The sequence below is a fragment of the Oncorhynchus tshawytscha genome, unplaced genomic scaffold (assembly GCF_018296145.1).
Source record: "Oncorhynchus tshawytscha isolate Ot180627B unplaced genomic scaffold, Otsh_v2.0 Un_contig_3125_pilon_pilon, whole genome shotgun sequence".
In the NCBI taxonomy this organism is placed as follows: domain Eukaryota; kingdom Metazoa; phylum Chordata; class Actinopteri; order Salmoniformes; family Salmonidae; genus Oncorhynchus; species Oncorhynchus tshawytscha.
In genome coordinates this window covers 28,798-56,620 of record NW_024609416.1, presented here as the reverse complement: position 1 = coordinate 56,620, position 27,823 = coordinate 28,798, and the positions used below count along the sequence as shown (strand labels likewise).

Below are 27,823 nucleotides of genomic sequence, written 5' to 3'. Positions count from 1 at the left end.
CATCATGGTTAATAGAGCTAGCTATGTGCTAGCATAGCATCATGGTTAATAGTGCTAGCTAATTGCTAGCATAGCGTCGTGGTTAATAGCTATGAGCTAGCATAGCATCATGGTTGTTAGAGCTAGCAATATACTAGCATCATGGTTGTTAGAGCTAGCAATATACTAGCATCATGGTTGTTAGAGCTAGCTATGTACTAGTATCATGGTTGTTAGAGCTAGCTATGTACTAGCATCATGGGTGTTAGAGCTAGCAATATACTAGCATCATGGTTGTTAGAGCTAGCTATGTACTAGCATCATGGGTGTTAGAGCTAGCAATATACTAGCATCATGGTTGTTAGAGCTAGCTATGTACTAGCATCATGGGTGTTAGAGCTAGCAATATACTAGCATCATGGTTGTTAGAGCTAGCTATGTACTAGCATCATGGGTGTTAGAGCTAGCAATATACTAGTATCATGGTTGTTAGAGCTAGCTATGTACTAGCATCATGGGTGTTAGAGCTAGCAATATACTAGCATCATGGTTGTTAGAGCTAGCTATGTACTAGCATCATGGTTGTTAGAGCTAGCTATGTACTAGCATCATGGTTGTTAGAGCTAGCTATGTACTAGCATCATGGTTGTTAGAGCTAGCTATGTACTAGTATCATGGTTGTTAGAGCTAGCTATGTACTAGCATGACATCATCATCCACTCTAGTAACCTATTGGATGCTCTACTTTAGCAGTAAGTCTCCTAGCAGGATCAGAGATGGTATGATGTAGCTGTATGTTAACTGAACTGACAGCTTGATAATTAACAGTATAATACCCAGAGATGTATAGTACGTATGTTTAGCTGCTCAGAAGTTTACAGTGTTTATCTGTGTGTATGTGCATGTGTGTATTGCTCTCTCTCTTTGTTTGTGTGTGTGTGTGTGTGTGTGTGTGTGTCTGTCTACGCCTGGGTGTGTGTGTGTGTGTGTGTGTGTGTGTGTCTGTCTACGCCTGGGTGTGTGTGTGTACCTACAGCTGGGTGGTTGTGTGTGTGTGTGTGTGTGTGTGTGTGTGTGTGTGTGTGTGTGTGTGTGTGTGTGTGTGTGTGTCTGTCTACGCCTGGGTGTGTGTGTGCCTACAGCTGGGTGGTAGTGTGTGTGTGTACCTACAGCTGGGTGGTAGTGTGTGTGTGTGTGTGTGTGTGTGTGTGTGTGTGTGCACCTTCGCCTGGGTGGTAGTGTGTGTGTCCCTACAGCTGGGTGGTAGTGTGTGTGTACCTACAGCTGGGTGGTAGTGTGTGTACCTACAGCTGGGTGGTAGTGTGTGTACCTACAGCTGGGTGGTAGTGTGTGTACCTACAGCTGGGTGGTAGTGTGTGTACCTACAGCTGGGTGGTAGTGTGTGTGTGCCTACAGCTGGGTGGTAGTGTGTGTGTACCTACAGCTGGGTGGTAGTGTGTGTGTACCTACAGCTGGGTGGTAGTGTGTGTGTGTGTGTACCTACAGCTGGGTGGTAGTGTGTGTGTGTGTGTGTGTACCTACAGCTGGGTGGTAGTGTGTGTGTGTGTGTGTACCTACAGCTGGGTGGTAGTGTGTGTGTGTGTGTGTGTGTGTGTGTGTGTGCACCTTCGCCTGGGTGGTAGTGTGTGTCCCTACAGCTGGGTGGTAGTGTGTGTGTACCTACAGCTGGGTGGTAGTGTGTGTACCTACAGCTGGGTGGTAGTGTGTGTACCTACAGCTGGGTGGTAGTGTGTGTACCTACAGCTGGGTGGTAGTGTGTGTGTACCTACAGCTGGGTGGTAGTGTGTGTACCTACAGCTGGGTGGTAGTGTGTGTGTACCTACAGCTGGGTGGTAGTGTGTGTGTGTGTGTGTGTGTGTACCTACAGCTGGGTGGTAGTGTGTGTGTGTGTGTGTACCTACAGCTGGGTGGTAGTGTGTGTGTACCTACAGCTGGGTGGTAGTGTGTGTGTACCTACGGCTGGGTGGTAGTCTGTGTGTACCTACAGCTGGGTGGTAGTGTGTGTGCCTACGGCTGGGTGGTAGTGTGTGTGTACCTACAGCTGGGTGGTAGTGTGTGTACCTACAGCTGGGTGGTAGTGTGTGTGTACCTACAGCTGGGTGGTAGTGTGTGTACCTACAGCTGGGTGGTAGTGTGTGTACCTACAGCTGGGTGGTAGTGTGTGTGTACCTACAGCTGGGTGGTAGTGTGTGTGTACCTACAGCTGGGTGGTAGTGTGTGTACCTACAGCTGGGTGGTAGTGTGTGTACCTACAGCTGGGTGGTAGTGTGTGTACCTACAGCTGGGTGGTAGTGTGTGTACCTACAGCTGGGTGGTAGTGTGTGTACCTACAGCTGGGTGGTAGTGTGTGTGTGCCTACAGCTGGGTGGTAGTGTGTGTGTACCTACAGCTGGGTGGTAGTGTGTGTGTACCTACAGCTGGGTGGTAGTGTGTGTGTACCTACAGCTGGGTGGTAGTGTGTGTGTACCTACAGCTGGGTGGTAGTGTGTGTACCTACAGCTGGGTGGTAGTGTGTGTGTACCTACAGCTGGGTGGTAGTGTGTGTGTGTGTGTACCTACAGCTGGGTGGTAGTGTGTGTGTGTGTGTGTGTGTACCTACAGCTGGGTGGTAGTGTGTGTGTGTGTGTGTGTACCTACAGCTGGGTGGTAGTGTGTGTGTACCTACAGCTGGGTGGTAGTGTGTGTGTACCTACGGCTGGGTGGTAGTGTGTGTGTACCTACAGCTGGGTGGTAGTGTGTGTGCCTACGGCTGGGTGGTAGTGTGTGTGTACCTACAGCTGGGTGGTAGTGTGTGTACCTACAGCTGGGTGGTAGTGTGTGTGTACCTACAGCTGGGTGGTAGTGTGTGTGTACCTACAGCTGGGTGGTAGTGTGTGTGTGCCTACAGCTGGGTGGCAGTGTGTGTGTACCTACAGCTGGGTGGTAGTGTGTGTGTACCTACAGCTGGGTGGTAGTGTGTGTGTGCCTACAGCTGGGTGGCAGTGTGTGATCCATCCCTACAACACCCTCACTACAGGTCCCATCTAGGGTTTACTGATCCATCCCTACAGGCCCCATCTAGGGATTACTGATCTATTCCTACAGGTCGCAGGCCTCCTAATTGTCCCTAGAATTTCTAAGCAAACAGCTGGAGGCAGGGCTTTCTCCTATAGAGCTCCATTTTTATGGAACGGTCTGCCTACCCATGTCAGAGACGCAAACTCGGTCTCAACCTTTAAGTCTTTACTGAAGACTCATCTCTTCAGTGGGTCATATGATTGAGTGTAGTCTGGCCCAGGAGTGGGAAGGTGAACGGAAAGGCTCTGGAGCAACGAACCGCCCTTGCTGTCTCTGCCTGGCCGGTTCCCCTCTTTCCACTGGGATTCTCTGCCTCTAACCCTATTACAGGGGCTGGGTCACTGGCTTACTGGGGCTCTCTCATGCCGTCCCTGGAGGGGGTGCGTCACCTGAGTGGGTTGATTCACTGTTGTGGTCATCCTGTCTGGGTTGGCGCCCCCTTGGGTTGTGCCGTGGCGGAGATCTTTGTGGGCTATACTCAGCCTTGTCTCAGGATGGTAGGTTGGTGGTTGAAGATATCCCTCTAGTGGTGTGGGGGCTGTGCTTTGGCAAAGTGGGTGGGGTTATATCCTTCCTGTTTGGCCCTGTCCGGGGTGACCTCGGATGGGGCCACAGTGTCTCCTGACCCCTCCTGTCTCAGCCTCCAGTATTTATGCTGCAGTAGTTTATGTGTCGGGGGCTGGGGTCAGTTTGTTATATCTGGAGTACTTCTCCTGTCCTATTCGGTGTCCTGTGTGAATCTAAGTGTGCGTTCTCTAATTCTCTCCTTCTCTCTTTCTTTCTCTCTCTCGGAGGACCTGAGCCCTAGGACCTGAGCTCCAGGACTACCTGACATGATGACTCCTTGCTGTCCCCAGTCCACCTGGCCATGCTGCTGTTCCAGTTTCAACTGACCTGAGCCCTAGGACCATGCCCCAGGACTACCTGACATGATGACTCCTTGCTGTCCCCAGTCCACCTGGCCATGCTGCTGCTCCAGTTTCAACTTCCACCTGACTGTTCTGCCTTATTATTATTCGACCATGCTGGTCATTTATGAACATTTGAACATCTTGGCCATGTTCTGTTATAATCTCCACCCGGCACAGCCAGAAGAGGACTGGCCACCCCACATAGCCTGGTTCCTCTCTAGGTTTCTTCCTAGGTTTTGGCCTTTCTAGGGAGTTTTCCTAGCCACCGTGCTTCTACACCTGCATTGCTTGCTGTTTGGGGTTTTAGGCTGGGTTTCTGTACAGCACTTTGAGATATCAGCTGATGTACGAAGGGCTATATAAATAAATTTGATTTGATTTGATTTGAGGTCCCATCTAGGGTTTACTGATCTATCCCTACAGGGCCCATCTAGGGTTTACTGATCTATCCCTACAGGACCCATCTAGGGTTTACTGATCTATCCGTACAGGACCCATCTAGGGTTTACTGATCAATCCCTACAGGACCCATCTAGGGTTTACTGATCCATCCCTGCAGGTCTCATCTAGGGTTTACTGATCAATCCCTACAGGGCCCATCTAGGGTTTACTGATCTATCCCTACAGGTCTCATCTAGGGTTTACTGATCCATCTAGGGTTTCCTGTTCCATCCCTACACTTCCCATCTAGGGTTTACTGATCTATCCCTATAGGACCCATCTGGGGTTTACTGATCTATCCCTACAGGACCCATCTGGGGTTTACTGATCCATCCCTACAGGACCCATCTAGGGATCACCCATCTAGGGTGGTAGTCTCTCTGCTAGGGTGGTAGTCTCTATACTGTGTCTACTGCTAGGATGGTGGTCTCTCTCTGCTGTGTCTGCTGTTAGGGTGGAGTCTCTCTGCTAGGGTTATAGTCTCTCTGCTGGGTCGACTGCTAGGGTGGTGGTCTCTCTGCTAGGGTGGTGGTATCTCTGCTAGGGTGGTAGTGTCTCTGTTGTGTCTAATGGAGTAGCCTGAGGACACTATTGTGTAATGAGCTTCTAGAGTGGTGGTCTCTCTGCTAGGGTGGTAGTGTCTCTGTTGTGTCTAATGGAGTAACCTGAGGACACTATTGTGTAATGAGCTTCTAGGGTGGTGGTCTCTCTGCTAGGGTGGTGGTCTCTCTGCTAGGGTGTTAGTGTCTCTGTTGTGTCTAATGGAGTAGCCTGAGGACACTATTGTGTAATGAGCTTCTAGGGTGGTGGTCTCTCTGCTAGGGTGGTAGTGTCTCTGTTGTGTCTAATGGAGTAGCCTGAGGACACTATTGTGCAATGAGCTTCTAGAGTGGTGGTCTCTCTGCTAGGGTGGTAGTGTCCCTGTTGTGTCTAATGGAGTAGCCTGAGGACACTATTGTGTAATGAGCTTCTAGAGTGGTGGTCTCTCTGCTAGGGTGGTAGTGTCTCTGTTGTGTCTAATGGAGTAGCCTGAGGACACTATTGTGTAATGAGCTTCTAGGCCACTGTCAATTTCTACTCCACACACACAACAAGGTTACTGGATCTTACTGTAAATAGGATTAGTATGGGATCAGTATTGTCTCTCTGTCACACCTGGCTTATCTGACCTGACACTGACCTACTGTAGTTACTGATATTAAATTACTATCTACTGTAGCTACTGTTATTAATATACTACATACTGTTATTAATATAACCTACCGTAGTTACTGATATTAAATTACTATCTACTGTAGCTACTGTTATTAATATACTACATACTGTTATTAATATAACCTACTGTATCTACTGTTATTAATATACTACATACTGTTATTAATATAACCTACTGTAGCTACTGCTATTAATATACTACATACTGTTATTAATATAACCTACTGTATCTACTGTTATTAATATAACCTACTGTATCTACTGTTATTAATATACTACCTACTGTTATTAATATACTACCTACTGTTATTAATATAACCTACCGTAGTTACTGATATTAAATTACTATCTACTGTAGCTACTGTTATTAATATACTACATACTGTTATTAATATAACCTACTGTATCTACTGTTATTAATATACTACCTACTGTTATTAATATACTACCTACTGTTATTAATATACTACCTACTGTATCTACTGTTATTAATATAATACCTACTGTTATTAATATACTACCTACTGTTATTAATATACTACCTACTGTTATTAATATACTACATACTGTTATTGATATAACCTACTGTATCTACTGTTATTAATATACTACCTACTGTTATTAATATACTACCTACTGTTATTAATATAACCTACTGTATCTACTGTTATTAATATACTACCTACTGTAGCTACTGTTATTAATATACTACCTACTGTTATTAATATACTACATACTGTTATTGATATAACCTACTGTATCTACTGTTATTAATATACTACCTACTGTAGCTACTGTTATTAATATACTACCTACTGTATCTACTGTTATTAATATACTACATACTGTTATTGATATAACCTACTGTTATGAATATACTACCTACTGTATCTACTGTTATTAATATACTACATACTGTTATTGATATAACCTACTGTTATTAATATACTACCTGCTGTTATTAATATACTACCTACTGTTATTAATATAATACCTAGTGTTATTAATATACTACCTGCTGTTATTAATGTACTACCTACTGTTATTAATATACTACCTACTGTTATTAATATACTACCTACTGTATCTATTGTTATTAATATACTACCTACTGTTATTAATATAACCTACCGTAGTTACTGATATTAAATTACTATCTACTGTAGCTACTGTTATTAATATACTACATACTGTTATTGATATAACCTACTGTATCTACTGTTATTAATATACTACCTACTGTAGCTACTGTTATTAATATACTACCTACTGTTATTAATATACTACCTACTGTATCTACTGTTATTAATATAATACCTACTGTTATTAATATACTACCTACTGTTATTAATATACTACCTACTGTTATTAATATACCACCTGCTGTTATTAATATACTACCTACTGTTATTAATATACTACCTACTGTATGTACTGTTATTAATATACTACCTACTGTTATTAATATACTACCTACTGTATCTACTGTTATTAATATAATACCTACTGTTATTAATATACTACCTACTGTTATTAATATACTACCTACTGTTATTAATATACTACCTACTGTATCTACTGTTATTAATATAATACCTACTGTTATTAATATACTACCTACTGTTATTAATATACTACCTACTGTATCTACTGTTATTAATATACTACCTACTGTTATTAATATACTACCTACTGTATCTACTGTTATTAATATAATACCTACTGTAGTTACTGATATTAAATTACTATCTACTGTAGCTACAGTTATTAATATACTACCTACTGTTATTAATATACTACCGACTGTTATTAATATACTACCTACTGTTATTAATATACTACCTACTGTTATTAATATACTACCTACTGCTATTAATATACTACCTACTGTTATTAATATACTACCTACTGCTATTAATATACTACCTGCTGTTATTAATATACTACCTACTGTTATTAATATACTACCTACTGTTATTAATGTACTACCTACTGTTATTAATATACTACCTACTGCTATTAATATACTACCTACTGTATCTACTGTTATTAATATACTACCTACTGTTGTAACTACTATGGTATTAATATACTTCCTACTGCTATTAATATACTACCTACTGTATCTACTGTTATTAATATAATACCTAGTGTTATTAATATACTACCTACTGGTATTAATATACTACCTACTGTTATTAATATACTACCTACTGTTATTAATATACTACCTACTGTAGCTACTGTTATTAATATACTACCTACTGTTATTAATATACTACCTACTGTTATTAATATACTACCTACTGTATCTACTGTTATTAATATAATACCTACTGTTATTAATATACTACCTACTGTTATTAATATACTACCTACTGTATGTACTGTTATTAATATACTACCTACTGTTATTAATATACTACCTACTGTATCTACTGTTATTAATATAATACCTACTGTTATTAATATACTACCTACTGTTATTAATATACTACCTACTGTTATTAATATACTACCTACTGTTATTAATATACTACCTGCTGTTATTAATATACTACCTACTGTTATTAATATAATACCAACTGTAGTTACTGATATTAAATTACTATCTACTGTAGCTACAGTTATTAATATACTACCTACTGTTATTAATATACTACCTGCTGCAACTACTGTTATTAATATACTACCTACTGTTATTAATATACTACCTACTGTATCTACTGTTATTAATATACTACCTACTGCTGTAACTACTATGGTATTAATATAGTATATTAATATAATACCGGCTGTAGGGACATATTAATATAATACCGGCTGTAGAGACATATTAATATAATACCGGCTGTAGAGACATATTAATATAATACCGGCTGTAGAGACATATTAATATAATACCGGTTGTAGAGAGACATATTAATATAATACCGGCTGTAGAGAGACATATTAATATAATACCGGCTGTAGAGAGACATATTAATATAATACCGGCTGTAGAGACATATTAATATAATACCGGCTGTAGAGACATATTAATATAATACCGGCTGTAGAGACATATTAATATAATACCGGCTGTAGAGACATATTAATATAATACCGGTTGTAGAGACATATTAATATAATACCGGCTGTAGAGAGACATATTAATATAATACCGGCTGTAGAGACATATTAATATAATACCGGTTGTAGAGAGACATATTAATATAATACCGGTTGTAGAGAGACATATTAATATAATACCGGCTGTAGAGACATATTAATATAATACCGGTTGTAGAGAGACATATTAATATAATACCGGTTGTAGAGAGACATATTAATATAATACCGGCTGTAGAGACATATTAATATAATACCGGCTATATATATATATATATATATATATATATATATAGAGAGAGAGAGAGAGAGAGAGAGAGAGAGAGAGAGAGAGAGAGAGAGAGAGAGAGAGAGAGAGAGAGAGAGAGAGAGAGAGAGAGAGAGAGAGAGAGAGAGAGAGAGAGAGAGAGAGAGAGAGAGAGAGAGAGAGAGAGAGAGAGAGAGAGAGAGAGAGAGAGAGAGAGAGAGACCACATTGTTAAAACACTGTATATATATATATAATATGACATTTGTAATGTCTTTATGGTTTTGAAACTTCTGTATGTGTGATGTTTACTGTTCAATTTTATTGTTTTTTTCACTTTATATATTATCTACCTCACTTGCTTTGGCAATGTTAACACATGTTTCCCATGTCAATAAAGCCCTTGAATTGATTTGAATTGATACAGAGAGAGACAGATATACAGAGATACAGAGAGAGACAGAGATACAGAGAGAGACAGAGACAGAGATACAGAGAGATATACAGAGAGATACAGAGAGAGACAGAGAGAGACAGAGAGATATACAGAGAGATACAGAGAGATATACAGAGAGATAAAGAGAGATACAGAGATACAGAGAGAGACAGAGATACAGAGAGAGACAGAGATACAGAGAGATACAGAGAGATACAGAGAGATATACAGAGAGATAAAGAGAGATACAGAGATACAGAGAGAGACAGAGATACAGAGAGACAGAGATACAGAGAGAGACAGAGATACAGAGAGATAAAGAGAGAGACAGAGATACAGAGAGAGACAGAGATACAGAGAGAGACAGAGATACAGAGAGATAAAGAGAGAGACAGAGATACAGAGAGAGACAGAGATACAGAGAGAGAGGTTTTTGTAGTTCAGTTTCCTTGTGTAACCTCCCTCCTTTGATTAAGGTGCTTTTTGGTGACATTAATTCCACGTTGTGTTGTTGTCTGTCTTATGTCTGCAGAGATTTGCTTAATGAAGTCAGGGTTGATTTATGAGCTGTGGCTCCCAGCCATGACAATCATAAACATATTTCCATTCAGGAGACAGAAGAAGAACACAAGCCTTACATGATGTTTATGTCAAAGAGATGTCGCACACATTACATTTCTATCCACTTTTACATGTCTCGTCATCTTCAGACATGTTTCATGTTTCAAATGGGGTTTTACATCGAGGCCTGTTGTGTTATGTTTTTTTTTTTTTTAATCACATCTACCCAGACACACCATAATGAAAAGTATCCTGACTGTGTTGAATGAGTCTCCTCCCATCAAAGAACGTCTCAGACATCTCTTCTTCCCTCTGATCTCCGAGTCTCACTCATTCCAGAGAGCAGGCAGCAACAGCTGTGGATCCTGAAGCGGAAAGAGGGAGTTAGATCTGTGTCCCAATGCTGCACTACATTGGAAATAGGGTGCAATTTGGGACACTGCCTATGTTATGCAACACGGTCGGTGGGTAGGGTTTAGATTAGACTGATATGTGGGTAGGGATTAGATTAGACTGATATGTGGGTAGGGATTAGATTAGAGTGGTATGTGGATATGGATTAGATTAGAGTGGTATCTGGGTAGGGGTTAGATTAGAGTGGTATCTGGGTAGGGGTGAGATTAGATTGATATGTGGGTAGGTATTAGATTAGAGTGGTATGTGGTCCGGGATTAGATTAGAGTGGTATGTGGGTAGGGGTTAGATTAGAGGGGTATGTGTGTAGGGTTTAGATTAGAGTGGTATCTGGGTATTGATTAGATTAGAGTGGTATGTGGGTAGGATTTAGATTAGATTTATGTGAGTTGGGGTTAGATTAGAGTGGTATGTAGGTAGGTTTTAGATTAGAGTGGTATGTGGGTAGGGGTTAGATTAGAGTGGTATGTGGGTAGGGGTTAGATTAGAGTGGTATGTGGGTAGGGGTTAGATTAGAGTGGTATGTGGGTAGGGGTTAGATTAGAGTGGTATGTGGGTAGGAGTTAGATGAGAGTGATATGTGGGTAGGGGTTAGATTAGAGTGATATGTGGGTAGGGGTTAGATTAGAGTGGTATGTGGGTAGGGGTTAGATTAGAGGGTATGTGTGTAGGGTTTAGATTAGAGTGGTATCTGGGTATTGATTAGATTAGAGTGGTATGTGGGTAGGATTTAGATTAGATTTATGTGAGTTGGGGTTAGATTAGAGTGGTATGTAGGTAGGTTTTAGATTAGAGTGGTATGTGGGTAGGGTTAGATTAGAGTGGTATGTAGGTAGGTTTTAGATTAGAGTGGTATGTGGGTAGGGTTTAGGTTAGATTTATGTGAGTTGGGGTTAGATTAGAGTGGTATGTAGGTAGGTTTTAGATTAGAGTGGTATGTGGGTAGGGATTAGATTAGACTGGTATGTGGGTATGGATTATATTAGAGTGGTATGTGGGTAAGGATTAGATTAGAGTGGTATGTGGGTAGGGATTAGATCAGAGTGGTATGTGGGTAGGGTTTAGATCAGAGTGGTATGTGGGTAGAGGGTTAGATTAGAGTGGTATGTAGGTAGGGATTAGATTAGAGTGGTATGTGGGTAGGAGTTAGATTAGAGTGGTATGTGGGTATGGTTTAGGTTGGAGTGGTATGTGGGTAGGTTTTAGATTGGAGTGGTATGTTGGTAGGGATTAGATTAGAGTGGTATGTGGGTATGGATTAGATTAGGGTGGTATGTGGATAGGATTTAGATTGGAGTGGTATGTGGGTAGGGGTTAGATTAGAGTGGTATGTTGGTAGAGATTAGAGTGGTATGTGGGTAGGGATTAGATTAGAGTGGTATGTGGGTAGGGATTAGATTAGAGTGGTATGTGGGTAAGGATTAGATTAGAGTGGTATGTGGGAAGGGATTAGGTTGGAGTGGTGTGTGGGTAGGGGTTAGATTAGAGTAGTATGTTGGTAGGGTTTAGATTAGAGTGGTATGTGGGTAGGGTTTATATTAGAGTGGTATGTGGGTATGGTTTAGGTTAGAGTGGTATGTAGGTAGGGGTTAGAGTGGTATGTGGGTAGGGTTTATATTGGAGTGGTATGTGGGTATGGTTTAGGTTAGAGTGGTATGTAGGTAGGGGTTAGAGTGGTATGTGGGTAGGGGTTAGGTTAGAGTGGTGTGTGGGTTGGGATTAGAGTGGTATGTGGGTAGGGATTAGATAAGAGTGGTATGTGGGTAAGGATTAGATTAGAGTGGTATGTGGGTAGGTGTTAGATTAGAGTGGTATGTGGGTAGGGATTAGATAAGAGTGGTATGTGGGTAAGGATTAGATTAGAGTGGTATGTGGGTAGGGATTAGATTAGAGTGGTATGTGGGTAGGGTTTAGATTCGAGTGGTATGTGGGTATGGTTTAGGTTAGAGTGGTATGTAGGTAGGTTTTAGATTAGAGTGGTATGTGGGTATGGTTTAGGTTAGAGTGGTATGTGGGTAGAGGTTAGATTAGAGTGGTATCTGTGTAGGGGTTAGATTAGAGTGTTATGTGGGTAGGATTTGGATTCTAGTGGTATCTGGGTAGAGGTTCGATTAGAGTGGTATGTGGGTAGGTATTAGAGTGGTGTGTGGATAGGGGTTAGATTAGAGTGGTATGTGGGCAGAGATTAGAGTGGTATCTGGGTAAGATTTAGATTGGAGTGGTATGTAGGTAGGGATTAGGTTGGAGTGGTATGTGGGTAGGGGTTAGATTAGAGTGGTATGTGGGTAGGGGTTAGATTAGAGTGGTATCTGGGTAGGGGTTAGATTAGAGTGGTATGTGGGTAGGTTTTAGATTAGAGTGGTATGTGGGTAGGTTTTAGATTAGAGTGGTATGTGGGTAGGTTTTAGATTAGAGTGGTATGTGGGTAGGGTTTAGAGTGGTATGTGGGTAGGGGTTACAGTGGTATGTGGGTAGGGGTTAGATTAGAGTGGTATGTCGGTAGAGATTAGAGTGGTATCTGGGTAGGATTTAGATTAGTTTTATGTGGGTAGGGTTTAGATTAGGGTGGTATCTGGGAAGGGGTTAGATTTGAGTGGTATGTGGGTAGAGATTAGAGTGGTATTCGGGTAGGGTTTAGGTTAGAGTGGTATGTGGGTAGAGATTAGATTGGTATCTGGGTAGGGATTAGGTTAGAGTGGTATGTGGGTAGAGATTAGAGTGGCATTTGGGTAGGGATTAGGTTAGAGTGGTATCTGGGTAGGTCTGCCAGGTCTCTGACCATTTCCCTGTAACTACAGGACTAAGCATTAATGCATCTCTGACACTCCGTTTCTCATCCTGGTATCTATATACCCACTCAGCAGTAATACATCTATAAACCCACTCAGCAGTAATACATCTATATATCCACTCAGCAGTTATACATCTATATACCCACTCAGCAGTAATACATCTATATATCCACTCAGCAGTTATACATCTATATACCCACTCAGCAGTAATATATCTATATACCCACTCAGCAGTAATACATCTATATACCCACTCAGCAGTCATACATCTATATATCCACTCAGCAGTAAAACATCTATATACCCACTCAGCAGTAATACACCTATATACCCACTCAGCAGTAATACATCTATATACCCACTCAGCAGCAATACATCTATATACCCACTCAGCAGTATATACCCACTCAGCAGTAATACATCTATATACCCACTCAGCAGTAAAACATCTATATACCCACTCAGCAGTAATACATCTATATACCCACTCAGCAGTAATACATCTATATACCCACTCAGCAGTAATACATCTATATACCCACTCAGCAGTAAAACATCTATATACCCACTCAGCAGTAATACATCTATATACCCACTCAGCAGTAATACATCTATATACCCACTCAGCAGTAAAACATATATATACCCACTCAGCAGTAATACATCTATATATCCACTCAGCAGTAATACATCTATATACCCACTCAGCAGTAATACATCTATATACCCACTCAGCAGTAAAACATATATATACCCACTCAGCAGTAATACATCTATATACCCACTCAGCAGTAATACATCTATATACCCACTCAGCAGTAAAACATATATATACCCACTCAGCAGTAATACATCTATATACCCACTCAGCAGTTATACATCTATATACCCACTCAGCAGTAATACATCTATATACCCACTCAGCAGTATATACCCACTCAGCAGTTAAACATCTATATACCCACTCAGCAGTAATACACCTATATACCCACTCAGCAGTAATACATCTATATACCCACTCAGCAGTAATACATCTATATACCCACTCAGCAGTAATACATCTATATACCCACTCAGCAGTAAAACATATATATACCCACTCAGCAGTAATACATCTATATACCCACTCAGCAGTAATACATCTATATACCCACTCAGCAGTAAAACATATATATACCCACTCAGCAGTAATACATCTATATACCCACTCAGCAGTTATACATCTATATACCCACTCAGCAGTAATACATCTATATACCCACTCAGCAGTATATACCCACTCAGCAGTTAAACATCTATATACCCACTCAGCAGTAATAGACCTATATACCCACTCAGCAGTAATACATCTATATACCCACTCAGCAGTAATACATCTATATACCCACTCAGCAGTAATACATCTATATACCCACTCAGCAGTTATACATCTATATACCCACTCAGCAGTAAAACATCTATATACCCACTCAGCAGTAATACATCTATATACCCACTCAGCAGTAAAACATCTATATACCCACTCAGCAGTATATACCCACTCAGCAGTAAAACATCTATATACCCACTCAGCAGTAATACATCTATATACCCACTCAGCAGTAATACATTTATATACCCACTCAGCAGTATATACCCACTCAGCAGTAATACATCTATATACCCACTCAGCAGTATATACCCACTCAGCAGTAATACATCTATATACCCACTCAGCAGTAAAACATCTATATATCCACTCAGCAGTAAAACATCTATATACCCACTCAGCAGTAAAACATCTATATACCCACTCAGCAGTAAAACATCTATATACACACTCAGCAGTTATACATCTATATACCCACTCAGCAGTAAAACATCTATATACCCACTCAGCAGTATATACCCACTCAGTAGTAACACATCTATATACCCACTCAGCAGTAAAACATCTATATACCTACTCAGCATTAAAACATCTATATACCCACTCAGCAGTAAAACATCTATATACCCACTCAGCAGTATATACATCTATATACCCACTCAGCAGTAATACATCTATATACCCACTCAGCAGTAAAACATCTATATACCCACTCAGCAGTATATACCCACTCAGTAGTAACACATCTATATACCCACTCAGCAGTAAAACATCTATATACCTACTCAGCATTAAAACATCTATATACCCACTCAGCAGTAAAACATCTATATACCCACTCAGCATTAAAACATCTATATACCCACTCAGCAGTAATACATCTATATACCCACTCAGCATTAAAACATCTATATACCCACTCAGCATTAAAACATCTATATACCCACTCAGCAGTAATACATCTATATACCCACTCAGCATTAAAACATCTATATACCCACTCAGCATTAAAACATCTATATACCCACTCAGCAGTAAAACATCTATATACCTACTCAGCATTAAAACATCTATATACCCACTCAGCAGTAAAACATCTATATATCCACTCAGCATTAAAACATCTATATATCCACTCAGCAGTAATACATCTATATACCCACTCAGCAGTAATACATCTATATACCCACTCAGCAGTATATACCCACTCAGCAGTAAAACATCTATATACCCACTCAGCAGTAATACATCTATATACCCACTCAGCAGTATATACCCACTCAGCAGTATATACCCACTCAGCAGTAAAACATCTATATACCCACTCAGCAGTAATACATCTATATACCCACTCAGCAGTATATACCCACTCAGCAGTATATACCCACTCAGCAGTAATACATCTATATACCCACTCAGCAGTATATACCCACTCAGCAGTATATACCCACTCAGCAGTAATACATCTATATACCCACTCAGCAGTATATACCCACTCAGCAGTAATACATCTATATACCCACTCAGCAGTAAAACATCTATATACCCACTCAGCAGTAAAACATCCATATACCCACTCAGCAGTAATACATCTATATACCCACTCAGCAGTATATACCCACTCAGCAGTAATACATCTATATACCCACTCAGCAGTATATACCCACTCAGCAGTAATACATCTATATACCCACTCAGCAGTAATACATCTATATACCCACTCAGCAGTAAAACATCTCTGATGGTCCAGGGCTCATCATGCAGTCTGTGTCACCCTGGTCTCTATATACCCACTCAGCAGTAAAACATCTCTAATGGTCCAGGGCTCATCATGCAGTCTGTGTCACCCTGGTATCTATATACCCACTCAGCAGTAAAACATCTCTGATGGTCCAGGGCTCATCATGCAGTCTGTGTCACCCTGGTCTCTATATACCCACTCAGCAGTAAAACATCTCTGATGGTCCAGGGCTCATCATGCAGTCTGTGTCACCCTGGTCTCTATATTCCCACTCAGTTCTTCAGCCGTTCGCTATCGTTTTCCTCCCTAACAGAAACCTAATCCATTCAGGGAATGCTCTACAGTGTCAGGAGGGGGTTACTGAGAGAGATCGCCTGTTATTGAGGAGGAGCATTTAGCCTCTTCCTCAGTTGGCAGAGCTCCAAGTCCTATCAGCTTCCTGTCAGGGATCCCTGTGTGTGTGTGTGTGTGTGTGTGTGTGTGTGTGTGTGTGTGTGTGTGTGTGAACGATCCAGCCACCCTCATCTCCTTCTACAGTGTAATAGACCCTCTCATCTCCTTCTACAGTGTAATAGACCATTATCTCCTTCTACAGTGTAATAGACCCTCATCTCCTTCTACAGTGTAATAGACCCTCGTCTCCTTCTACAGTGTAATAGACCATTATCTCCTTCTACAGTGTAATAGACCCTCTCATCTCCTTCTACAGTGTAATAGACCCTCATCTCCTTCTACAGTGTAATAGACCCTCTCATCTCCTTCTACAGTGTAATAGACCCTCTCATCTCCTTCTACAGTGTAATAGACCCTCTCATCTCCTTCTACAGTGTAATAGACCCTCATCTCCTTCTACAGTGTAATAGACCATTATCTCCTTCTACAGTGTAATAGACCCTCATCTCCTTCTACAGTGTAATAGACCATTATCTCCTTCTACAGTGTAATAGACCCTCATCTCCTTCTACAGTGTAATAGACCATTATCTCCTTCTACAGTGTAATAGACCCTCATCTCCTTCTACAGTGTAATAGACCCTCTCATCTCCTTCTACAGTGTAATAGACCATTATCTCCTTCTACAGTGTAATAGACCCTCGTCTCCTTCTACAGTGTAATAGACCCTCATCTCCTTCTACAGTGTAATAGACCCTCATCTCCTTCTACAGTGTAATAGACCATTATCTCCTTCTACAGTGTAATAGACCATTATCTCCTTCTACAGTGTAATAGACCATTATCTCCTTCTACAGTGTAATAGACCCTCATCTCCTTCTACAGTGTAATAGACCCTCTCTTAAGCACCAATTCATGAGTATCCTGAAGGAATGCTGAACAGGGTGAGGGGCTCTATAAAGTCCTATATTTCATGAGTATCCTGAACGAATGCTGAACAGGGTGAGGGGCTCTATAAAGTCCTATATTTCATGAGTATCCTGAACGAATGCTGAACAGGGTGAAGGGCTCTTTAAATTCCTCTTATTAGATATATATTTATTATAGGTGTAATGTAGTGTCTGTATTGTAGATATATATGTATTATAGGTGTAATGTAGTGTCTGTATTGTAGATATATATATTGATTATAGGTGTAATGTAGTGTCTGTATTGTAGATATATATTGATTATAGGTGTAATGTAGTGTCTGTATTGTAGATATATATTGATTATAGGTGTAATGTAGTGTCTGTATTGTAGATATGTATTTATAATAGGTGTAATGTAGTGTCTGTATTGTAGATATATATGTATTATAGGTGGAATGTAGTGTCTGTATTGTAGATATGTATTTATAATAGGTGGAATTTTCCTAGAATGTTCTCTGCGCGTCAGTGGGATAACGTATCATGTCCACAGGACGACCCCTGTTTGCTGGGTTAAAGCCTGACCCCGCTAGGCGCTGCTGAGTGCAGTGTGTTGCCAGTTACTCCGTTGAAAAGAGCCCCTTTGGCCTCGTTAGTCAAGACAGAAGGCTTCCCTGGCGGACGCCCACCGTGGAGCAGGCTTGTCTCTGGAGGTCACACATCATAGATAGTTGCCCAGGTTGGAGATGGTTGGCGATGACAAGGCTGTGTTGGTTCTCTGCTGTGTCTCTCTACCCCACAGTGACCAGGGTTTTCTGTTCTCTGCTGTGTCTCTCTACCCCACAGTGACCAGGGGTTTCTAACTGCTACTTCCTGTCTCTGTGTCTCCAGGACGACGAGGTTGTCCTGCAGTGTTCTGCCACAGTGATCAGGGGTTTTCTGTGTTGGTTCTAACTGCTACTTCCTGTCTCTGTGTCTCCAGGACGACGAGGTTGTCCTGCAGTGTTCTGCCACAGTCCACAAGGAGCAGCAGAAGCTGTGTCTGGCAGCGGAGGGCTTCGGAAACAGACTCTGCTTCCTCGAGTCAACATCCAACTCTAAGGTGAACACAGGAGCCACATCTACCAGACTGCATTGCATCATGTTTATACCTAGACTGGACTACATCTCCCAGACTGACCTGCTCCAGGACTACAGTTCCCTTCTAACCTGGCTGTTTATCCTTTGACTGGACTACATCTCCCAGACTGACCTGCTCCAGGACTACAGTTCCCTACTAACCAGGCTGTTTATCTCTAGACTGGACTACATCTCCCAGACTGACCTGCTCCAGGACTACAGTTCCCTTCTAACCTGGCTGTTTATCCTTTGACTGGACTACATCTCCCAGACTGACCTGCTCCAGGACTACAGTTCCCTTCTAACCTGGCTGTTTATCCCTAGACTGGACTACATCTCCCAGACTGACCTGCTCCAGGACTACAGTTCCCTTCTAACCTGGCTGTTTGTCCTTTGACTGGACTACATCTCCCAGACTGACCTGCTCCAGGACTACAGTTCCCTTCTAACCTGGCTGTTTATCCTTTGACTGGACCACATCTCCCAGACTGACCTGCTCCAGGACTACAGTTCCCTTCTAACCTGGCTGTTTATCATTTGACTGGACTACATCTCCCAGACTGACCTGCTCCAGGACTACAGGTCCCTTCTAACCTGGCTGTTTATCCTTTGACTAGACTACATCTCCCAGACTGACCTGCTCCAGGACTACAGTTCCCTTCTAACCTGGCTGTTTATCCTTTGACTGGACTACATCTCCCAGACTGACCTGCTCCAGGACTACAGGTCCCTTCTAACCTGGCTGTTTGTCCTTTGACTGGACTACATCTCCCAGACTGACCTGCTCCAGGACTACAGTTCCCTTCTAACCTGGCTGTTTATCCCTAGACTGGACTACATCTCCCAGACTGACCTGCTCCAGGACTACAGTTCCCTTCTAACCTGGCTGTTTGTCCTTTGACTGGACTACATCTCCCAGACTGACCTGCTCCAGGACTACAGTTCCCTTCTAACCTGGCTGTTTATCCCTAGACTGGACTACATCTCCCAGACTGACCTGCTCCAGGACTACAGTTCCCTTCTAACCTGGCTGTTTATCATATGACTGGACTACATCTCCCAGACTGACCTGCTCCAGGACTACTTGTCCCTTCTAACCTGGCTGTTTATCCTTTGACTGGACTACATCTCCCAGACTGACCTGCTCCAGGACTACAGTTCCCTTCTAACCTGGCTGTTTATCCTTTGACTGGACTACATCTCCCAGACTGACCTGCTCCAGGACTACAGTTCCCTTCTAACCTGGCTGTGTTCTCTTCCAGAATGTCCCTCCAGACCTGTCCATCTGTACGTTTGTCCTGGAGCAGTCCCTCTCAGTCCGGGCCCTGCAGGAGATGCTGGCCAACACAGAGGAGAAGGCAGAAGGGGTGAGTAAACAGCAAGACATACCTATCTACGTATATATCTATCTACCTCTATCTATCTATCTATCTATCTATCTATCTATCTATCTATCTATCTATCTATCTATCTATCTATCTATCTGTCTGTCTGTCTGTCTGTCTGTCTGTCTGTCTGTCTGTCTGTCTGTCTGTCTGTCTGTCTGTCTGTCTGTCTGTCCGTCCGTCCGTCCGTCCGTCCGTCCGTCCGTCCGTCCGTCCGTCCGTCCGTCCGTCCGTCCGTCCGTCCGCCCGCCCGCCCGCCCGCCCGCCCGCCCGTCCCTGCTATAGTCCCAGTCCACAGCCCTGTGGTTGTCCCTGTTATAGTCCTGTCCACAGTCCTGTGGTTGTCCCTGTTATAGCCCTGTGGTTGTCCCTGTTATAGTCCTGTGGTTGTCCCTGTTATAGCCCTGTCCACAGTCCTGTGGTTGTCCCTGTTATAGCCCTGTGGTTGTCCCTGTTATAGCCCTGTGGTTGTCCCTGTCCACAGCCCTGTGGTTGTCCCTGTCCACAGCCCTGTGGTTGTCCCTGTTATAGTCCTGTCCACAGTCCTGTGGTTGTCCCTGTTATAGTCCTGTGGTTGTCCCTGTTATAGCCCTGTCCACAGTCCTGTGGTTGTCCCTGTTATAGCCCTGTGGTTGTCCCTGTTATAGCCCTGTGGTTGTCCCTGTCCACAGCCCTGTGGTTGTCCCTGTCCACAGCCCTGTGGTTGTCCCTGTTATAGTCCTGTCCACAGTCCTGTGGTTGTTCCTGTTATAGCCCTGTGGTTGTCCCTGTTATAGCCCTGTGGTTGTCCCTGTTATAGCCCTGTGGTTGTCCCTGCTATAGCCCTGTGGTTGTCCCTGTTTTAGCCCTGTGGTTGTCCCTGTTATAGCCCTGTGGTTGTCCCTGTTATAGCCCTGTGGTTGTCCCTGTTATAGCCCTGTGGTTATCCCTGTTATAGCCCTGTGGTTGTCCCAGTCCACAGCCCTGTGGTTGTCCCTGCTATAGTCCCAGTCCACAGCCCTGTGGTTGTCCCTGTTATAGCCCTGTGGTTGTCCCTGCTATAGCCCTGTGGTTGTCCCTGTTACAGCCCTGTGGTTGTCCCTGCTACAGCCCTGTGGTTGTCCCTGTTATAGCCCTGTGGTTGTCCCTGTTATAGTCCTGTGGTTGTCCCTGCTATAGTCCCAGTCCACAGCCCTGTGGTTGTCCCTGTTATAGCCCTGTGGTTGTCCCTGTTATAGCCCTGTGGTTGTCCCTGTTATAGCCCTGTGGTTGTCCCTGTTATAGCCCTGTGGTTGTCCCAGTCCACAGCCCTGTGGTTGTCCCTGCTATAGTCCCAGTCCACAGCACTGTGGTTGTCCCTGCTATAGCCCTGTGGTTGTCCCTGTTATAGCCCTGTGGTTGTCCCTGTTACAGCCCTGTGGTTGTCCCTTCTATAGCCCTGTGGTTGTCCCTGTTATAGCCCTGTGGTTGTCCCTGTTATAGCCCTGTGGTTGTCCTTGCTATAGTCCCAGTCCACAGCCCTGTGGTTGTCCCTGTTATAGCCCTGTGGTTGTCCCTGTTATAGCCCTGTGGTTGTCCCTGTTATAGCCCTGTGGTTGTCCCTGTTATAGCCCTGTGGTTGTCCCTGCTATAGTCCCAGTCCACAGCCCTGTGGTTGTCCCTGTTATAGCCCTGTGGTTGTCCCTGCTATAGTCCCAGTCCACAGCCCTGTGGTTGTCCCTGTTATAGCCCTGTGGTTGTCCCTGTTATAGCCCTGTGGTTGTCCCTGTTATAGCCCTGTGGTTGTCCCTGCTATAGTCCCAGTCCACAGCCCTGTGGTTGTCCCTGTTATAGCCCTGTGGTTGTCCCTGTTATAGCCCTGTGGTTGTCCCTGCTATAGCCCTGTGGTTGTCCCTGTTATAGCCCTGTGGTTGTCCCTGCTATAGCCCTGTGGTTGTCCCTGCTACAGCCCTGTGGTTGTCCCTGTTATAGCCCTGTGGTTGTCCCTGTTATAGTCCTGTGGTTGTCCCTGCTATAGTCCCAGTCCACAGCCCTGTGGTTGTCCCTGTTATAGCCCTGTGGTTGTCCCTGTTATAGCCCTGTGGTTGTCCCTGTTATAGCCCTGTGGTTGTCCCTGTTATAGCCCTGTGGTTGTCCCAGTCCACAGCCCTGTGGTTGTCCCTGCTATAGTCCCAGTCCACAGCACTGTGGTTGTCCCTGCTATAGCCCTGTGGTTGTCCCTGTTATAGCCCTGTGGTTGTCCCTGTTACAGCCCTGTGGTTGTCCCTTCTATAGCCCTGTGGTTGTCCCTGTTATAGCCCTGTGGTTGTCCCTGTTATAGCCCTGTGGTTGTCCTTGCTATAGTCCCAGTCCACAGCCCTGTGGTTGTCCCTGTTATAGCCCTGTGGTTGTCCCTGTTATAGCCCTGTGGTTGTCCCTGTTATAGCCCTGTGGTTGTCCCTGTTATAGCCCTGTGGTTGTCCCTGCTATAGTCCCAGTCCACAGCCCTGTGGTTGTCCCTGTTATAGCCCTGTGGTTGTCCCTGCTATAGTCCCAGTCCACAGCCCTGTGGTTGTCCCTGTTATAGCCCTGTGGTTGTCCCTGTTATAGCCCTGTGGTTGTCCCTGTTATAGCCCTGTGGTTGTCCCTGCTATAGTCCCAGTCCACAGCCCTGTGGTTGTCCCTGTTATAGCCCTGTGGTTGTCCCTGTTATAGCCCTGTGGTTGTCCCTGCTATAGCCCTGTGGTTGTCCCTGTTATAGCCCTGTGGTTGTCCCTGCTATAGCCCTGTGGTTGTCCCTGCTATAGCCCTGTGGTTGTCCCTGTTATAGCCCTGTGGTTGTCCCTGTTATAGCCCTGTGGTTGTCCCTGTTATAGCCCTGTGGTTGTCCCTGTTATAGCCCTGTGGTTGTCCCTGTTATAGCCCTGTGGTTGTCCCTGTTATAGCCCTGTGGTTGTCCCTGCTATAGCCCTGTGGTTGTCCCTGTTATAGCCCTGTGGTTGTCCCTGTACTATGATGTGATGTTATATACCCTGTGGGGTATGTTTAAATGATATGGACTACAGTACTATGATGTGATGTTATAGCCCTGTGGGGTATGTTTAAATGACTCCAGTACTATGATGTGATGTTATAGCCCTGTGGGGTATGTTTAAATGACTACAGTACTATGATGTGATGTTATAGCCCTGTGGGGTATGTTTAAATGACTACAGTACTATGATGTGATGTTATAGCCCTGTGGGGTATGTTCAAATGACTACAGTACTATGATGTGATGTTATAGCCCTGTGGGGTATGTTCAAATGACTACAGTACTATGATGTGATGTTATAGCCCTGTGGGGTATGTTCAAATGACTACAGTACTATGATGTGATGTTATAGCCCTGTGGGGTATGTTCAAATGACTACAGTACTATGATGTGATGTTATAGCCCTGTGGGGTATGTTTAAATGATATGGACTACAGTACTATGATGTGATGTTATAGCCCTGTGGGGTATGTTCAAATGACTACAGTACTATGATGTGATGTTATAGCCCTGTGGGGTATGTTTAAATGATATGGACTACAGTACTATGATGTGATGTTATAGCCCTGTGGGGTATGTTCAAATGACTACAGTACTATGATGTGATGTTATAGCCCTGTGGGGTATGTTTAAATGACTACAGTACTATGATGTGATGTTATAGCCCTGTGGGGTATGTTTAAATGACTACAGTACTATGATGTGATGTTATAGCCCTGTGGGGTATGTTCAAATGACTACATTACTATGATGTGATGTTATAGCCCTGTGGGGTATGTTTAAATGATATGGACTACAGTACTATGATGTGATGTTATTTTGCTGTAAAGGGGTGTGGTATATGCAGATTTAAACGTTGTATATGATGTTGCAGAACGTATCAGAGACTGAGATGATGTAAAGGGGTGTGGTATATGCAGATTTAAACGTTGTATATGATGTTGCAGAACGTATCAGAGACTGAGATGATGTAAAGGGGTGTGGTATATGCAGATTTAAACGTTGTATATGATGTTGCAGAACGTATCAGAGACTGAGATGATGTAAAGGGGTGTGGTATATGCAGATTTAAACGTTGTATATGATGTTGCAGAACGTATCAGAGACTGAGATGTGGTGTCGTATTCCATCATGACTTACCCAGTCAGTCAGCCAGTCAGTCAGTCAGTCAGTCAGTCAGTCAGTCAGTCAGTCAGCCAGCCACACGTATCAGAGACTGAGATGCGGTGTCGTATTCCATCATGACTTGCATTTCTGTAATTAACTTTTTATAATCACCTTTCTATCTATGAATAACTTGGCTAATTAAATTGTTCTCTCTCTGAGCCAGAAGTGTATTCAAGGGCAGTACTGGGAGTCAGGGAGCCCAGAAACAATCAGTTGGCCGGTCTATCTGCCAGGAGTCAGGGAGCCCAGAAACAATCAGTTGGTCAGTCTATCTGCCAGGAGTCAGGGAGCCCAGAAACAATCAGTTGGCCGGTCTATCTGCCAGGAGTCAGGGAGCCCAGAAACAATCAGTTGGTCGGTCTATCTGCCAGGAGGCAGAGAGCCCAGAAACAATCAGTTGGCCGGTCTATCTGCCAGGAGTCAGGGAGGCCAGAAACAATCAGTTGGTCGGTCTATCTGCCAGGAGTCAGAGAGCCCAGAAACAATCAGTTGGCCGGTCTATCTGCCAGGAGTCAGAGAGCCCAGAAACAATCAGTTGGCCGGTCTATCTGCCAGGAGTAGGGGAGCCCAGAAACAATCAGTTGGCCGGTCTATCTGCCAGGAGTCAGGGAGCCCAGAAACAATCAGTTGGTCGGTCTATCTGCCAGGAGTCAGGGAGCCCAGAAACAATCAGTTGGTCGGTCTATCTGCCAGGAGTCAGAGAGCCCAGAAACAATCAGTTGGTCGGTCTATCTGCCAGGAGTCAGGGAGCCCAGAAACAATCAGTTGGCCGGTCTATCTGCCAGGAGTCAGGGAGCCCAGAAACAATCAGTTGGTCGGTCTATCTGCCAGGAGTCAGGGAGCCCAGAAACAATCAGTCGGTGGGTCAGCCAGTCAGCCAGCCAGTCAGTCAGTCAGTCAGCCAGTTAGTCAGTCAGTCAGTCAGTCAGTCAGTTAGTCAGTTACCCAGTCAGTCAGCCAGTCAGTCAGTCAGTCAGCCAGCCAGTCAGTTAGTCAGCCAGCCAGTCAGTTACCCAGTCAGTCAGCCAGTCAGCCAGCCAGTCAGCCAGTCAGTCAGTCAGTCAGTTAGTCAGTCAGCCAGTCAGTCAGTCAGTTAGTCAGTCAGTCAGTCAGTTAGTCAGTTACCCAGTCAGCCAGTCAGCCAGTCAGTCAGCCAGTCAGTCAGTTAGTCAGTCATTCAGTCAGTCAGTTAGTCAGCCAGCCAGTCAGTCAGCCAGTCAGTCAGTCAGTCAGTCAGTCAGTCAGTCACCCAGCCAGTCAGTCAGTCACCCAGTCAGTCAGTCAGTCAGTCAGTCAGTTAGTCAGTTACCCAGTCAGTCAGTCAGTTAGTCAGTCAGTCAGTTATCAGTCACCCAGTCAGTCACCCAGCCAGTCAGTCAGTCAGTTAGTCACCCAATCAGTCAGTCAGTTACCCAGTCAGTCAGCCAGCCAGCCAGTCAGCCAGTCAGTCAGTCACCCAGTCAATCAGCCAGCCAGCCAGCCAGTCAATCAGTCACCCAGTCAGTCAGTCAGTCAGCCAGCCAGCCAGCCAGTCAAACAGTTAGCCAGTCCATCAGTCAGTAAACCAGCCAGAGAGATACAGGGAGTCAGGCTGAAGGAGAGATGAGGGGGGGGTAGAGATACAGAGAGGCAGGTAGAAGGAGAGGTGGGGGGTAGAGATACAGAGAGATACAGAGAGTCAGGTAGAAGGAGAGGTGGGGGGTAGAGATACAGAGAGGCAGGTAGAAGGAGAGGTGGGGGGTAGAGATACAGAGAGGCAGGTAGAAGGAGAGGTGGGGGGTAGAGATACAGAGAGGCAGGTAGAAGGAGAGGTGGGGGGTAGAGATACAGAGAGGCAGGTAGAAGGAGAGGTGGGGGGTAGAGATACAGAGAGGAAGGTAGAAGGAGAGGTGGGGGGTAGAGATACAGAGAGGCAGGTAGAAGGAGAGGTGGGGGGTAGAGATACAGAGAGTCAGGTAGAAGGAGAGGTGGGGGGTAGAGATACAGAGAGATACAGAGAGGCAGGTAGAAGGAGAGGTGGGGGTAGAGATACAGAGAGGCAGGTAGAAGGAGAGGTGGGGGGTAGAGATACAGAGAGGCAGGTAGAAGGAGAGGTGGGGGGGTAGAGATACAGAGAGGCAGGGAGAAGGAGAGGTGGGGGTAGAGATACAGAGAGGCAGGTAGAAGGAGAGGTGGGGGGTAGAGATACAGAGAGGCAGGTAGAAGGAGAGGTGGGGGGTAGAGATACAGAGAGATACAGAGAGGCAGGTAGAAGGAGAGGTGGGGGTAGAGATACAGAGAGGCAGGTAGAAGGAGGAGGTGGGGGGGGGGTAGAGATACAGAGAGGCAGGTAGAAGGAGAGGTGGGGGGTAGAGATACAGAGAGGCAGGTAGAAGGAGAGGTGGGGGGTAGAGATACAGAGAGATACAGAGAGGCAGGTAGAAGGAGAGGTGGGGGGTAGAGATACAGAGAGGCAGGTAGAATGAGAGGTGGGGGGTAGAGATACAGAGAGGCAGGTAGAAGGAGAGGTGGGGGTAGAGATACAGAGAGATACAGAGAGGCAGGTAGAAGGAGAGGTGGGGGTAGAGATACAGAGAGGCAGGTAGAAGGAGAGGTGGGGGTAGAGATACAGAGAGGCAGGTAGAAGGAGAGGTGGGGGGTAGAGATACAGAGAGGCAGGTAGAAGGAGAGGTGGGGGGTAGAGATACAGAGAGGCAGGTAGAAGGAGAGGTGGGGGGGGTAGAGATACAGAGAGAGATACAGAGAGGCAGGTAGAAGGAGAGGTGGGGGGTAGAGATACAGAGAGGCAGGTAGAAGGAGAGGTGGGGGTAGAGATACAGAGAGTCAGGTAGAAGGAGAGGTGGGGGGTAGAGATACAGAGAGATACAGAGAGGCAGGTAGAAGGAGAGGTGGGGGGTAGAGATACAGAGAGGCAGGTAGAAGGAGAGGTGGGGGGTAGAGATACAGAGAGGCAGGTAGAGGGAGAGGTGGGGGGTAGAGATACAGAGAGGCAGGTAGAAGGAGAGGTGGGGGGTAGAGATACAGAGAGGCAGGTAGAAGGAGAGGTGGGGGGTAGAGATACAGAGAGGCAGGTAGAAGGAGAGGTGGGGGGTAGAGATACAGAGAGGCAGGTAGAAGGAGAGGTGGGGGGTAGAGATACAGAGAGGCAGGTAGAAGGAGAGGTGGGGCAGGGAGTAGAGATACTGAGAGGCAGGTAGAAGGAGAGGTGGGGGGGGGGTAGATATACAGAGAGGCAGGTAGAAGGAGAGGTGGGGGGTAGAGATACAGAGAGGCAGGTAGAAGGAGAGGTGGGGGGTAGAGATACAGAGAGGCAGGTAGAAGGAGAGGTGGGGGGTAGAGATACAGAGAGGCAGGTAGAAGGAGAGGTGGGGGGGTAGAGATACAGAGAGGCAGGTAGAAGGAGAGGTGGGGGGGACCAGAGATACAGAGAGGCAGGTAGAAGGAGAGGTGGGGGGTAGATATACAGAGAGGCAGGTAGAAGGAGAGGTGGGGGGGTTAGTAGAGATACAGAGAGGCAGGTAGAAGGAGAGGTGGGGGGGGGACCAGAGATACAGAGAGGCAGGTAG

The 27,823-nt window shown here is 44.5% G+C and overlaps 1 protein-coding gene across 1 annotated transcript in view; it reads left to right on the top strand.

Moving 5' to 3' along the window:
- The window catches only part of LOC121844755 (ryanodine receptor 2-like), a 145,424-nt gene that overhangs the window by 100,746 nt on the left and 16,855 nt on the right, over positions 1-27,823 (top strand). Inside the window, exons 2-3 of the mRNA XM_042315205.1 lie at positions 18,577-18,696; positions 19,976-20,080. Of these exons, the coding sequence (XP_042171139.1) occupies positions 18,577-18,696; positions 19,976-20,080 (225 nt within the window). The remainder of the gene's footprint in view (positions 1-18,576; positions 18,697-19,975; positions 20,081-27,823) is intronic.